At 43.4% G+C, this 13,467-nt stretch overlaps 1 protein-coding gene across 2 annotated transcripts in view; it reads right to left on the bottom strand.

Annotated features, from left to right (window-relative positions):
• Positions 1-13,467, bottom strand: part of eml5 (EMAP like 5) — a 56,997-nt gene that overhangs the window by 35,552 nt on the left and 7,978 nt on the right. The window contains exons 2-8 of one of the 2 annotated variants that reach the window (XM_088087265.1): positions 12,334-12,493; positions 8,959-9,057; positions 7,661-7,729; positions 2,519-2,704; positions 1,819-1,954; positions 1,609-1,632; positions 968-1,169 (exon numbers count right to left, since the gene is read on the bottom strand). In XM_088087265.1, coding sequence (XP_087943391.1) covers positions 968-1,169; positions 1,609-1,632; positions 1,819-1,954; positions 2,519-2,704; positions 7,661-7,729; positions 8,959-9,057; positions 12,334-12,493 — 876 coding nt within the window. The remainder of the gene's footprint in view (positions 1-967; positions 1,170-1,608; positions 1,633-1,818; positions 1,955-2,518; positions 2,705-7,660; positions 7,730-8,958; positions 9,058-12,333; positions 12,494-13,467) is intronic. The other variant, XM_042500575.2, reaches the window with a different exon arrangement.

Here is a 13,467-nt window from a genome sequence, read left to right on the forward strand (position 1 = left end):
AACGGAAAAATGCACATTGTCAGTCTCATAAGGAGTGGATCACGTATATCTTAAGCACACACTGCAAGGTTTTACCGACAAATTCTGGAAGATTTGGTGATCCTCTCTGACATACATAGAAGAGTAGCTAGAGTTCCATGAGAACTCTCAGAGCAAATGTGATTAGAGAATTAGGGTAGACTCTCCAGAATTTAAGAGTTCTCTTTTTGGTCTCTCTATCTTATATTTAGAACTCCCATGCCATTTTTTCAGTGTTATTGATCATACCAAAGTTATCAGCAGGGCAGTGAAATTGGATGTGAAAACTATATTATTTGAGTTTGCTGCATTTAGTCTTTCCCTGCTGTATTTTTATTTATTTAATTTATTTATTTACTTATTTTGAGGGGGGCACATGTTCTGTATGCATTTTTATGCCTCCACACTAGTGACAACTGTGGTTGGAGGCATTATGTTTTGGAGTTTTCAGTCACATTCTTGTGAATAAAATATCTCAAGAACGCCTGGAAGAAATTCCTTTAAATTTAGCACAAACGTCTAATTGGACTCATGGATGAACGTATAAGATTTTGGTGGTCAAAGGTCACAGCGACCTCATAAAACACATTTTTGGCCAAAACGCAAGAATTCATATGCTAAATATGAGAAAAAAATACCCAAATGTCTAAAGATAAAATGATGGCATTTGTTTCCAAAAGGTCAAAGGTCAGCTTCACTATGACATCATGGTGCTCTGTAAAAACACTTTTCTGGCAATTACTCAGCGCCACAACTCAGACACTGAATTCCTGACCACTAAACTGTGCTAAGTGTATAGATCTTCTGTGTTGCCAGGTTGAAGATGTGTGTGAAAAATCCATGTTTTACAATATGTTGCTTTTTTGCAGCAACATCCAAATTTGAAGCGTTGTCTACAGTCACCAAAATAAGTTACTTGAACATCATCATAACATGACAGGAGCTTCACCTGACTGAGCGATCATCACTTCCTGTCATGGCCAGAGGCTTGGTGGGGTGGACAGCTAGAGCCCACAGCTCGCCTTCACAGTGACCCTGCATGATGAGGAAAGGCTTGTTGCGGTCGTGGACCACCACCTCGAAGATCTCACTGTCTTGCGTGCCCACCAGGATGTGATCTCCCCGCCAGCACACGCTGCGCACAGACAGCCCTATCAAAAAAAAAAACAAAACATACATATACACTCAAAATAATCAGAAAAATGTTGGAAAAAGCACACCAACATGAAAGCAGACATTTGACAGACATTTGCCAACGCTTATACAGTCATTATAAGAGACACAACAGGGATACTAAAGACAGGAGATACAAATAGCCATCTGCAGGCCATCCAGGATGAAGAATTTAACAGGAAAATACAATGACGGCACATGTTGTCAAGCTGATCTGCCGACCGACTCTGGGTAATACAGTGAGAAGAAGATGGAGGAAGCGTGTGCTGTATACATATGTGGGCATGACAACTGTATACGGCTTAAAACTCCAACAGAGCTTGGACTTACTGACAACAAGAGGAACAGCCGAACAATGTGGGGACTGCTACAAACAGACTGACATGGTTTTCAACCCGCTCTGCATTTATTACCCACCTCGACTATTTTCACCTCTAGCTACTGTTAGGTCCAAGATTATAAATACAAGAGAAACAAGAAAGAAAATGTTAGTAAAGAGAATATAAATGGCATAAGGGGAGTTTTTTGTTGTTGTAGAATTATATAATTCTTCCAGTGCCTCAGGAGACCTGGCCGGCAACCTTTCTATCCTCAGATTAAAGAAAAACAGAGGCAGTTTGACATCACCTTTATATCCTTGGTCTGTTTCCCTGAGATCAATGACAGTAATTGGTTTGAAGTTGAGATCCCACAGCCGGACGCAGCCATCTCGGCCCCCGGTAGCAAAGCCCTCTTCGCAGACATTCATGCTGAAAATCCCTGACTGGAGGAAATGACAGGCTGTCAGTGAGGATCTGCACAATAAATGAGCAATGACAGAACCAGCCCCTGCTACAGACCGCATAGTACTGCTGCTCAGCCAGGCATTCGTTTAACAGGGCTTTTAAAATTACAAACCTGCTACTGTGGCCTCAGGATATCACAGAACTAGGTAACAGGAGGTGTCATATATATGTGTATTTATTACTGGAAAGCTCCATGATGACCTCTTTTGGCCAAGAGTCTGTGTACACACAAGGAGGCACCTTGTTAAACCCTCCGTGAGACATTTGGTGGTACAAAAAGCAGTGAACATGTACTGTAGTTATTATCCCCTCCCCCATCCACCCATCCCCTCACCCAGCTGTTGATCCCATAGATATCATTTAATCCTGTGGAGCAAAAGGCTGATCCTTTTCTACTGAGCAGAATCAAATGAAGCCAGCATGCATGGCATCCACCCTAGTTTAAGTTTACGAGATTTATTGTGAGTCTTTTGTATCTGGTGCAGGCGGTGTCAAAATAAGCCGAAATGGCGCACAAATCACATTGATTTTTACAAACTCACCCCATGAGCTCCTTGCACCGTCCTCATCAAGTTGATCCCTTTCCACACGTAGATGTCGCCATTCAAGGCACCTGAATATGTGATCTCATCCTTGGCGCAGGCAAGACAGAGGATGGTTTGGAGATCCCCAGTTTTGCCAAAAACACCGCGCTTGGGTGTGAGAGCATTACCGCATAAGCTCCAAAACTGCAAACACAAACAGAAAGAGTGAAAGAGTATGGTGGCTAATAATCCCCCCTGTAATCCTGTCCTGAAAAAGCCAAATGGACAATTATGGAACATTTGGGTACAACAGAGTGAAAACCATTAAGTCATTTATGCTTCAACAGCCACACACACAGAGCAACTCCATTAAACACACACACACACAGACCTTGAGAGAAAGCAAAGTCAAATTCAAACACTCCCCCACCTCCTCTTCTTCATGTGATAGTGGGAACTCTTGCTGGGGGTCAGTGCTGTAACCACCTGATCAGCATGCACAGACACAGACACATGCACGCATACACGCAGGCTCATTATTTATGAACAAGGTCATTGGGATGCACGGGCACGGCCTCGTCTGAGGGCTAAATCCATCAAACGAAGGGAGGAGAGAGTGTAAGAGAGATGCTCTGTCTGCAAGGAGATGAGATCACAGGGTGGAAGCTTGAGGAGGGCATCTCAAATGCTGAGACACGGTTGGGGGCGCGTGAAACAGACACACACTCAAGCAGCAGGACAATGACAGAATTACAGCCTGTTTTCTGGTCCAACTAAAAGAATTCTCCTCTGCAATACCTGAAATGTAGCTCACTGAAGAAATGTTTTAAAGTACAACAACCTCGGATGATTCTGCTTAGAAAAGACAGAAACTGTAGGTGGTGCTTTTGACGACAAGCACTGTGGCTTGATAGACAGTCACACAAAGAACAAATAAGCTCCCTGACAGTGACAGCCTGTCACACCCTCACTAACAACTATCCTCCTGACTGATATGCAGTGTGCTAACAGGAGGGATCGATTATCGGGGAGAGGCATCACTGCCTCTTTGCAATCAAACATCTGAAGCTTGTACGCATCTCAACAGGTCTTTCCTAAATCTGAGCTCCTAACTGAGCTCTGAGTATTTCTGCATGTGCGTGAGCTTAGGTGAGGGGTCGGGCTGAAGGTTAAGTAGTAAAGATCATAGGTGTGTGAGTAATCTGGGAGAGTGTATATGCAGCTTTAAGTGTGTCAAGTATGTGGAAGGGTTGGCTAAGACTAGAGGGTGGGTTGTGTGGGGGTGGGGTAGGGGGTTTGTGGCCCAGCCTGTTGCGAAGGCAGCAGGGATGGATGCGGCGTGACTGCACAGCCCTCCCTGCCCGCAACTGATAAGGCAGCAAGACACGGGCGCCGGCTAATCCCTTCACTGCTGCATTACTAAGAGAGGACAGGATGCTGAGGGGGTTTACGTTGAGGCCAGGAGTGGAGAGAAAGGCACAGAGGGAGAGCAAGGTAGAGAGGTAAAAATGTGCTAAAAAAATGAAACAGCTTTGTATGGAAATCAAGACTTGGTTAACAGTGTTGCTTTCTGTGAACAACACGTTTTATTTCTTAAACATCCTCCAGAGAACCTCCTGATATATCAGGAGCGTCTCCTCTTAACCCAGGCTTAGTGTTATTTCATTAGCTCAGTTACCTCCACCATCACTCCAAGGAAAACCTTTTCAGTGCAGTTAATGCAGAGAGGATGGTAACTCATCAGCTACCGCATCACCCCTCACCTCTTTCATCTCACTCATAATATCCCCCCTGTCAGACTATGGTGACCCTGAATGGTGTCAGAGCACTAAACGCTTGGTTAACAGGGGTCAACTCTTTGGCAGCTTGCTGAAAGCAGAACTAGATGACTGGCTGTCAGCATTGCTGGGAGCTGATTTTCTCAAAGCTGCTGTCATTCATCCACATGGTGTCAAACTCGAGCTCACCTCTGTGGCAGCTGGTGTGATCTACAAATACATGCAAATGTTTGAAGACACACACTCTTTAAAGCTAACTGAAGGGGCCACGCTTGTACTTTGAATACCCTGCATATAGTTTAGAGCAGGCATGTCAAACTGGTCCACAGGGGGGCCGGTGTGGCTGCAGGTTTTTGTGCCAACCAACCAAGAGCACACAGTTTGACCAATCAACTGTCTGAAGACGGAGATCAGTTGATTAAATGAGTCAAGTCTGGTGTGCTGCTACTTGGTTGGAAACAAAACCTGCAGCCACACCGGCCCCCCTGTGGACCGGTTTGACATGCCTGGTTTAGAGTTTTGGATATAGCCATTAGTGTTCGTTCATTCGTGTATATGAAAAGATATTGGTAGAGTCCATCCATCACAGTAAACATAAAGCCAATATTATGATTTTGTCAGTGCATTTATGTGTAAGGATAATGTAGTTTAAGCACTGCAAGAACTCTTAATGATAATATAAAATGGACAGAAATGCATGCAAACTTGATGTCTTTTGGTTTAACTGAATCTTTTATGTAAAGGACTATGCACAGTATCAAATAAATGCTACATTTAAATATCTTACTTATATCTTAGGAACTACATCAGTGGCTTCCAACCATAGTCTATATAAAAATAATTGATGTTGCTACCGTGATGTCACCAATTTGGCATTTTGGCCATTAGTATCTTAGATTTCTAGAGTCAGCAGTGACCATATTCAGATGAGTGGATTGAGCTGTAAACGATCGAGGAGTGGATCTGATTAAGAGCCTAGGGTGGCACCTCAGTTTGTCCCCCAAAGCGGCTACGCCCTTAAATACACATAACTTAAAGCCTTCATAAGATATAAACAGGTGACTTATGTACAAATTCACTCCCAGACAGTTGTCATAAATGTTGATATCAGCTCTAGAGACCAAATCTATTTTTTGTACTAAGCTGTAAGCATGTTTATGTCTTTTGTTAAATTGGGCATTTATCCATGGATGCATAAAGAGACCTGGATACAGCGTTGGGCCCCATGTATTTCTTTGAATGTTGCTCAGTGGCTAATGAAGCCAAAAATGTTTAACTGCCGCGTATAAAACTACCCAAATGATCAGCTCTGCACTGTGTAGTCTTCCACCGGCTGAGCTGGTCATTTACAGTTTAGCTCTCTGCTAACTGGAATGAGGATAAAATGATTCAATCATGTGGCTCATGTAGACTTTCCAAATGTTACTGGACCACATGGATCAAATCCCGATAGTGAAACAGGTCAATTCATGGGGGTTGTGATGCTCAAAAAAAATGTGTCCACTAATTTACATATGTCTCTTTCACAATGTAAGTCAATGGGGAAAAGTCTTTTTGGGCCACAGGACATCACCTGACGGCCATTACACAGTTACAGTTACTGTACAATTTGGCCATTACAAAAAATTATTTTTAAAACTCAGAACACTTCCCGGGGGCCTGATTTTAACATGGAGGTCTATGGGGATTGACTCACGTTTGGAACCAGCCTCAAGTGGCCATTTGAGGAACTACAGTTTTTGGCACTTCAGCGTGGGCTTCATTTTTCATCCCTGGAGGTTGCTGCTTGTTTCGAAACTGAGGGCGGGAACCTCCTTAAGGGGTCACAATATACATCTGAGGAGTCTCGCGAAAATCAAGAGGATAGGAACCAGAAAAATTTAGTTTATTGTTTTTATGTTTTCTCTAATGTTTCCCTTTTTTGAGTCACTTGATCTTTAGGCCACCAGAAAAAAAGAAATGAGTGCAGCTGGTGATGAGTAGATAATGCTTCGTTTTAAGGGGTCACGGGCCAAAACTGTTGGGAGCCACTGGGCTACAACATGCAAAACCAGTGGCACGGTCCCTTAAGCAGCTTTTCATCAACAACTATTAAGGCAGCAGGCAGATGATTGGTAGGTGCGGTGTTTCTGTGTGTGGATGGCTTGAGGAGAGCCAAAGTGAGGTCTGAGTTGTCCTGAACAAATCAAAACACAAATGACTGTATAATTAGCTAGGAGGAGCTGCACGAGGCGGAGAGCATCGCCAGCAGCCTCTGTCCTCGTCACAGGAGGTTGTGTTTTCCTCAGCCCACAAGTGAGTGGATTACTGGGACTAAATCTCCTGGATGCTCTGAGTGCTATAATCGCTGAGCGAGCACAGGGCCGGGGAGCAGATGTCACATGGTCCGCAGGGTGAAGGCTGGGGAATTATGCAGGACAATTGCTGGATTGCCTTGGCATCAGGAAACCAGGAGGGAGGGAAAAAGAGGTAGAGGAGGAGGGGAAAGACTGGAGGATTGAGCGTGGACTGGGGGGGTTGGGTGGAGCCGGAGGGGGTTTCTATGCCACGGCGGTGGGGGAAGAGTTCAGGGGGGAATTACTACGAGAGGAGGCAGGTCCAAGCTGGATTGAGAGGAGGGAGTCATCAGTGACATGTTACACCACTGGGGAATACGTACAGTAGGCTAAACCTTCTGAATGCATCAAGTACTGCAATGTTTAGCCTTGCAGGGCTAGTGGTCACATTTCCTTTCTGAGAATGATTCACTCTCCTCCTGGTGTTTGGAAGTAAGCTTCCTCTGTGGCTCTGGACTCCTTGTTATTTCCTAATGGCCATGCCGCTCAAGGAACACTACTATACATCCCAAGGGAAGGCTTGAGGAAGACACCCTGCATGAACTCATTAAATATTTATGAACGCCACTCTTCTGTGAAAAAGAAGTGATAGAGATAGCCTGAGAAGGGACGCAAGCACAGCTGCAGTTTGTACGGCAGAGTGTTTTTAAAAGCTGAATGAGGAGAGCTGGGAAGGGGAGCTGAGTAGCAGAGTCATGGTTCCTCATAATAAAAAGCCAACATTTTTCCTCCCTGCAGTGCAGATTACTACAAATTTGAGGGAAGAGACTGTGAGTCACTGCCTGTCCTACTTATGTTAAGTGCCTAATAACCATGGACTCTGGAATAAAGTGAATTTGCATACATCTATTTTAAGACTTTGATATGGTCGTGGTGATAAAGCAGAGCAGGCTGGGGAGAAGGGGGCACGGAGCCAGCGGATTCTTCAGACTTCCTCAAAATGTATAATCTGTTTTCAAATATTATGTAAATGAGGCACAAGAACTGCAACTCTCAAGAGCCGACTGTAATCTACAGGGTGTTAAATGACCAGGAAGTTGCTGTACCTTGATATGTTTGACACCACAGCTTACAAGCTTGCTCGGCTGGTACAAATCCCACGATATGTCAAATATCTGTAAGGAAAAAACACAATGCAATGAATATTGATACATTGTCACATTATGTATATTATTATGCAGGATTTTGATCCTTCATGTATCTATTTAAAGTAACGTTCATCTAGTTAATCTTATTCAAATATAACCGGAATTGTGGACGAGGGTTGGGTTAACCCGTTAACACCTAGATCGACATTAGTTTTTTTTTTAAGCTGCATTCAGATGCCTTTCACAAGCATTTAAACCTCTGAAACCTGAGAAAATTAGTGTGATTTCTTTAAAAAACACTGGGAAAAATATAATGAGTAACCTAGCAAGAAATGTACCACAAACTGCAAAAACTGAGCAAAAGTTTACATGGAAATGATATGAAAATCAGCTGGAGGTTCATTAAATATTACGTATGGTAGCTTATTACATATTATCAAAAAATGGGTGAATATGTCCAAAAAACTATATTGTTATATATCTCTTAATTATATGTTCAAAATTATGTTACAGAAAAAAAGAAATCTAATCAATCTTCATTTCAGTTATCTGACATTCATTTATAAAATCTAAGAGGAATCTTTAATGACATGCCTTTAACCACGGATATGGAAAGCTTTAACCCTGTTTATCTTGTCAGTATTTAACAGTCCCTGAAGCTGAATTATTAAAGACCATAGTCTTGATAAGATCTGATGTGTACTTTATCTGTAGTTTCTTTAAATACACAAATTCCTTGAAAAATTTACATGTGTTAATTCTCTGGTAATCTTTTTCATATTCAAGCAAATTTGGTATTGTAGCTGAAATATCCTTCATTGAATGGATACTGCATCGAATCAAAAACAAAATTGCAATGATTCAGGAAATCAGTGGTCATACTAACCCCTATTCTGGACTTCTACTGATCAGATTTTTAACAAAAGGCTTAGGGTAGAAAGAGGACAAAAATATAAGCACAACAAAGGAAACTGAATGAGAAATGTGTGTGTGTGTGCATGTGTGTCTTCGCACAGACTGCGTTATAATGTGTGTGTGGGCTGCATTAGAAAACAACAGCTGCCTGTATTTCATCTTTTTAAAATTCCTTTTCATTAGCTGTGCACCCTTTCAGATGGGCTCTGGAACGCTCACAATCAATCAGGCCTAACTTGTTTATGTCCCCTTTGGGCAGGCGCTCCATCCCGCGTTTAAAGCTAATTGAGGCGGTCGATACTGAGCTTGTGACAGAGTCAGGGGAGGAAGAAAGTGTTTACCCTGTCTGTATGACCAGGAGCGGCTGCCAAAACCTTCCCTCTCCTCCAGTCCCACACACAGATTGTGTTTTTAGAGTCCAAACCCACAGACACCAGACACTGCGAAGAGAGCAAAAAGAAAAAAGACATCACAGATTGAACTGACTCTGCTCTGTTGCACTAATCACCGCAAAGCAAACTATGCTACCTCCACTGTGGCATGGCAGGCCTCAATGAAAGGGCTAATAACGGCTTCAGAGCAGAACAGAACAGTTGTCCAGCCCCTGGCACTTCCAGTGAGCACATTTGAGTGCTTTTGCTGGAGGAGCCTCCTATAGCTGACTGAGTGAGTAGGCAGCAGCAGCAGTGGAGCAGAAGAGAGCAGCTCTTATGGAAACCCTTCTTCACTCTGCAGCTTGCTTTACATGATAGAGGATGTCCTCTTTGATCCATTGCTGAATCAATGTTTGGCTATGAATACAAGTCTCTGCTGAGGCATTTGCACTATTTTACCTTGTTTTTTAGAGAGGTGTGTATTTTAATGATGAGCAAAGAGGCCCCGCATGACGAAACCTTGTGAAACCATGTTGATGAGGGTGTTGAAAAGTCCATCCGTACTTAAAAAGCTCTAGCAATTTTTTTAGCCACACTAGTGGTGAGGCTCAAGGGATGTCGGACTGTCAGTTGGTCCCCCACTTTAGTCCAGACTGAAATATCTCAACAACTTTTGGAGGAATTGCCTTGAATTTCTTTTTTACAGACATTCATGGTCCCCAGATGATAAATCCTAGTGACTTTGGTGATGCCCTGATTTTTCTTTAGCATAATATTTCAACAATGATTTGAAAGGTGCCATGAAATTTGGTGGTAACATCCATGTTCCTTTAAGGGGGATCTGTGATAACTTTGGTGAACTCTGTGGCAACTCCAAAGCCCTCCTCGAGTACCACCTTGTCTGGTGTGTTTAAGATCTCTCCCTGGTGCAACACAGTGGATTTAAATGAGCAGCTTGTCAGTAAGCAGATTCAGGAGTTCATAACGAGTTGATCATTTGAATCAGCTGTGTTGGATCAGGGAAAGCTTTAAAACATGCACTCGAGTAGAGGTTTTGGAAACCCTGCTCTAGCACTACAACCAGGTCAAAATTTTGCCAAATCGTAGTAGGGCTGCCATAAATTGACATGCTCTCCCTAAGCATCTAAAACTGATGCTGGGGGGTCTCAAGAATGTCAGAGTTTGGTGTGTTGGGTCACTGTCCAGGCCTTGGCCCAGTACTTTAGTTTATGAACAAATATCTTCAAAAACTAATCACATTCAATTAGCTTCAGTTACCCTGTGTGTGGAGTGCTAATTAGCAAGTGTTAGCATGCTAACATGCTACACTACAGTGCTGGTACACTTTAAACCTGCTAAACACCAGCATGTTAGCATGGTGAAGTTAGCATTCAGCTCCAAGTGCCTCAGTAAAGCTTTAGAAAGTTGCTAGCATGATTGTGGACTTATTGTTTAGCTAATATACTGCAATTTTGAAAGTTGGCGTTTATGAAATATGACAGCTTAGATAAAAGGGCATTTTTTACATTTTCTTTCTGAGGGTTAATGAGAGTTTAATGATTGTGTGCAATCACGTGTACCGTAACGTTTTTAATCAGAACATGAGCAACCACATGTAACCTCAACCAAAACATGATGTGACATGTAGACAACTGGCTAAAACACTCAAAACAACATAAATAAAATAAAACAAAGGTCATGAATTACACTCCTCTTACCAGTCATCACAACTGCAGCTCATATTGAAATACCTAGAAGCGACATCTCAAACGTCAGGGTATATTTTGATATTGCTGTAATACATGGACAGGGTAATGACACAGGATATTCCTCTGGATTGTCCTGAGTTCAGCTTCGACTTCCTCTAATCCAGGAAGAGAAGAGATGGAGAGTAAATAGAGCCGCTAAACTGAGAAGCGATGGAGCCTCCTCTGGCTTTAAACACTGTCACATTCTATCTAAATCCCCAAGCTCTCTACCCAAGCAGGAAAATAGCACGGGGTCATCTCCCTGTCTCTTACTGCAAAACACAGGAGGTATAACTCTGCTGTGAGAGCTCCTATGGGAAGAAGAGAGAAACGTGCAAGGATAAAAACCTGGAGATGTTTTTTCACTGTATTGATTTTTATAGTCAAAATCAACATTGGGTGGAGGTTGCGGTGTGTAAATATTAACTGGTGGCAAGTCTACAGGGAGTTGGCTGGGAAGACAACATGAAAAGGCTCAAAGCAAGTTCCACAAAATGTGAATATGTTGCATGGTCCAGATGCTTAGTTTCTCCCATGAGTATTTAAAGGTTCCTTATGTGCTAAAGCTTTTTTCACCTAACGCAACCAGGTCCTGTCAAAGTCTGATGCAAAGCATCAATCACTGTGGCTGACTGTTTTCCTGTAAAATCTACCAAGTAAAGCCTGTCTGGGTGTAGCTGTCCAGTCAATACTGCTGGAGTAATCACAGATGTGTCATTCAAAAACTCAGCCCAGCAGGCGGGCTGCAAAAGCCAGCCTGCAGCTCTTGAGTGGAGTTTTGATTGCTGCTGCTGTGCCTCTTAAAATGAACACTTCTGTTGACACTTTCAGTCTGTCTGTCTGTGTTCTTTTCTACAGAGCAGAAACTAGTGCCCTGTGGAAGAAATAATAATAAAAAGAGCTGCAATTCAAACAATGCTAGGGAACAGTCAATTCCCTGGATGATTCTGTGCCCGATTGTAGGCATGGGCACTTGTCAGGGTATTACAGTATACCTGGGTATTTAGAAATCCAAACGGTAGGATTTAATACAGACCTTCAACTTTCTATTAACTTCATACTGCATGCATGAGCAGTGTGTGTTCACACTGGCAGCATTTATTGCTGCATCACTGCTGCAGAGCTGCCTACTGTTATGAATATTGTATTTCTACAATTAACAGCACATACTTCACTCATTTCAGAAGCTGTGCAAGCTCCTGCATTGTCAGCAACATGGTCCTGCTTTGTTTCATGGTAAAATGCCTTGTGTCAACAACTGAAGGAATTCTGTTGCTGCAGAAACGTTGGGCTTTTATTTTGAAATAGAATCGGGAAAAGTTGAGTCAAACAGATAAATTTTTATTTCATCTTGTCTGTGTAAGATAAAGTCATTGAAACTGTAGTACAATGTGGTATAGAGTCAATAAAATTATCAAAAGGCCATTTTCACTGTCTATTTTTGCTGAAAACCACGCACGTCATGCTGAAAATGCACCACACACTTATACCATCATATATACCTCAACCATTCGCCATTCCACAGCTGAGTGAAAAATTAGATACCACCCAAGCCTCAGTGGATTCTCATCATTTGAAGATTATTGTGTTATACCTGTCCCTCCAAGTCGAAGGCCAGGCAGGCGATGCCATGTGTGTGCACATCCTTGAGGATGGACACAGTCTGCACTGTGTAGGAGTCCCATACACAGATGTAAGGCTCCTTGCCCACCTGTCCTGTGGCCACCAACACACGCTCCGGATGCAGAGCTAAACTGTACAGAGAGAGAGAGGGGAGAGAAAACATCTGGTTAGCGTTGCCATTTGCGTGCTTATGTATGTGTGCCGGGAGCAGACGAGGGATTCATCCTCCCGGCGGAAACCACTGGGATGAGATGAGCACATTAAGTCTGTGATGGGTCTGAAGTAGAGGGGCAGCTTGATGAGGTGACATGGTCCAATTAACTCAGTCATGCTCAAATACACAGCCTGGCTTCATGCGTGCCTACAGGGTGTTCACAGAGTATAAAAAGCACTATTGGTGAATCTGCAAATTCCATTTTTCTCTATTTTTGTGCCTTTTTTCAGCATCCTTTGAACTATTCTCTGCCCATTTCACCTTTTCTAATTCATGTGGGGTTTCCTCGCATCACCAGGCATATGTTTGTAACACTGTTACATAATCTCCCCCCTCCCCTCCCCTCCTCTTCACTCGTACCTCCCCCACCCACAAGCATTCCCACTCTACAGCTGAGCAACAGCCTGCTGTATAAAGCTGTCACTCCCTCCCCCTGCTCCGCCCAGCCTTTCAGCGGCCGCCAGTCACGTTCCAGGCAGGCCTGAGTGATTCACTGGGCAATTCTTCCTCTTGCCTTGTCCTGGCCTATATATTTCATGCTGCGACGGAGCTCCCTCCATTACAATCAAGCTGCCTGTTTTGCCAACTGCTCTCCAGAATTTCTAATCCTGGCTTGTATTCAGGCAGCCGGCTGGATGAGGCTTCACAGGCCGGGCAGCCTCGACCTGCCGAGTCCAAGCAGCTTGTGACAAACAAGGCCCTCTTACACTTTTACTTTCTCACAGTTTCCATACACCTCTTTTTCTCTGTCCTCTTAGGTTCTCAGGCTGAATCTTTCTGTCTGACTCAAGACACCTCATCTGCATTCGAAACGTCACCACGGACTTGACAAAGCTTTGGCGGCGTGACGTCTCTGAAAGCTGGTGGGCGAGATGTGACAGGCCGGATCTT

The sequence above is a fragment of the Plectropomus leopardus genome, chromosome 14, assembly GCF_026936395.1.
Source record: "Plectropomus leopardus strain MGB_pleo_1.0 chromosome 14, ASM2693639v1, whole genome shotgun sequence".
NCBI lineage: Eukaryota > Metazoa > Chordata > Actinopteri > Perciformes > Serranidae > Plectropomus > Plectropomus leopardus.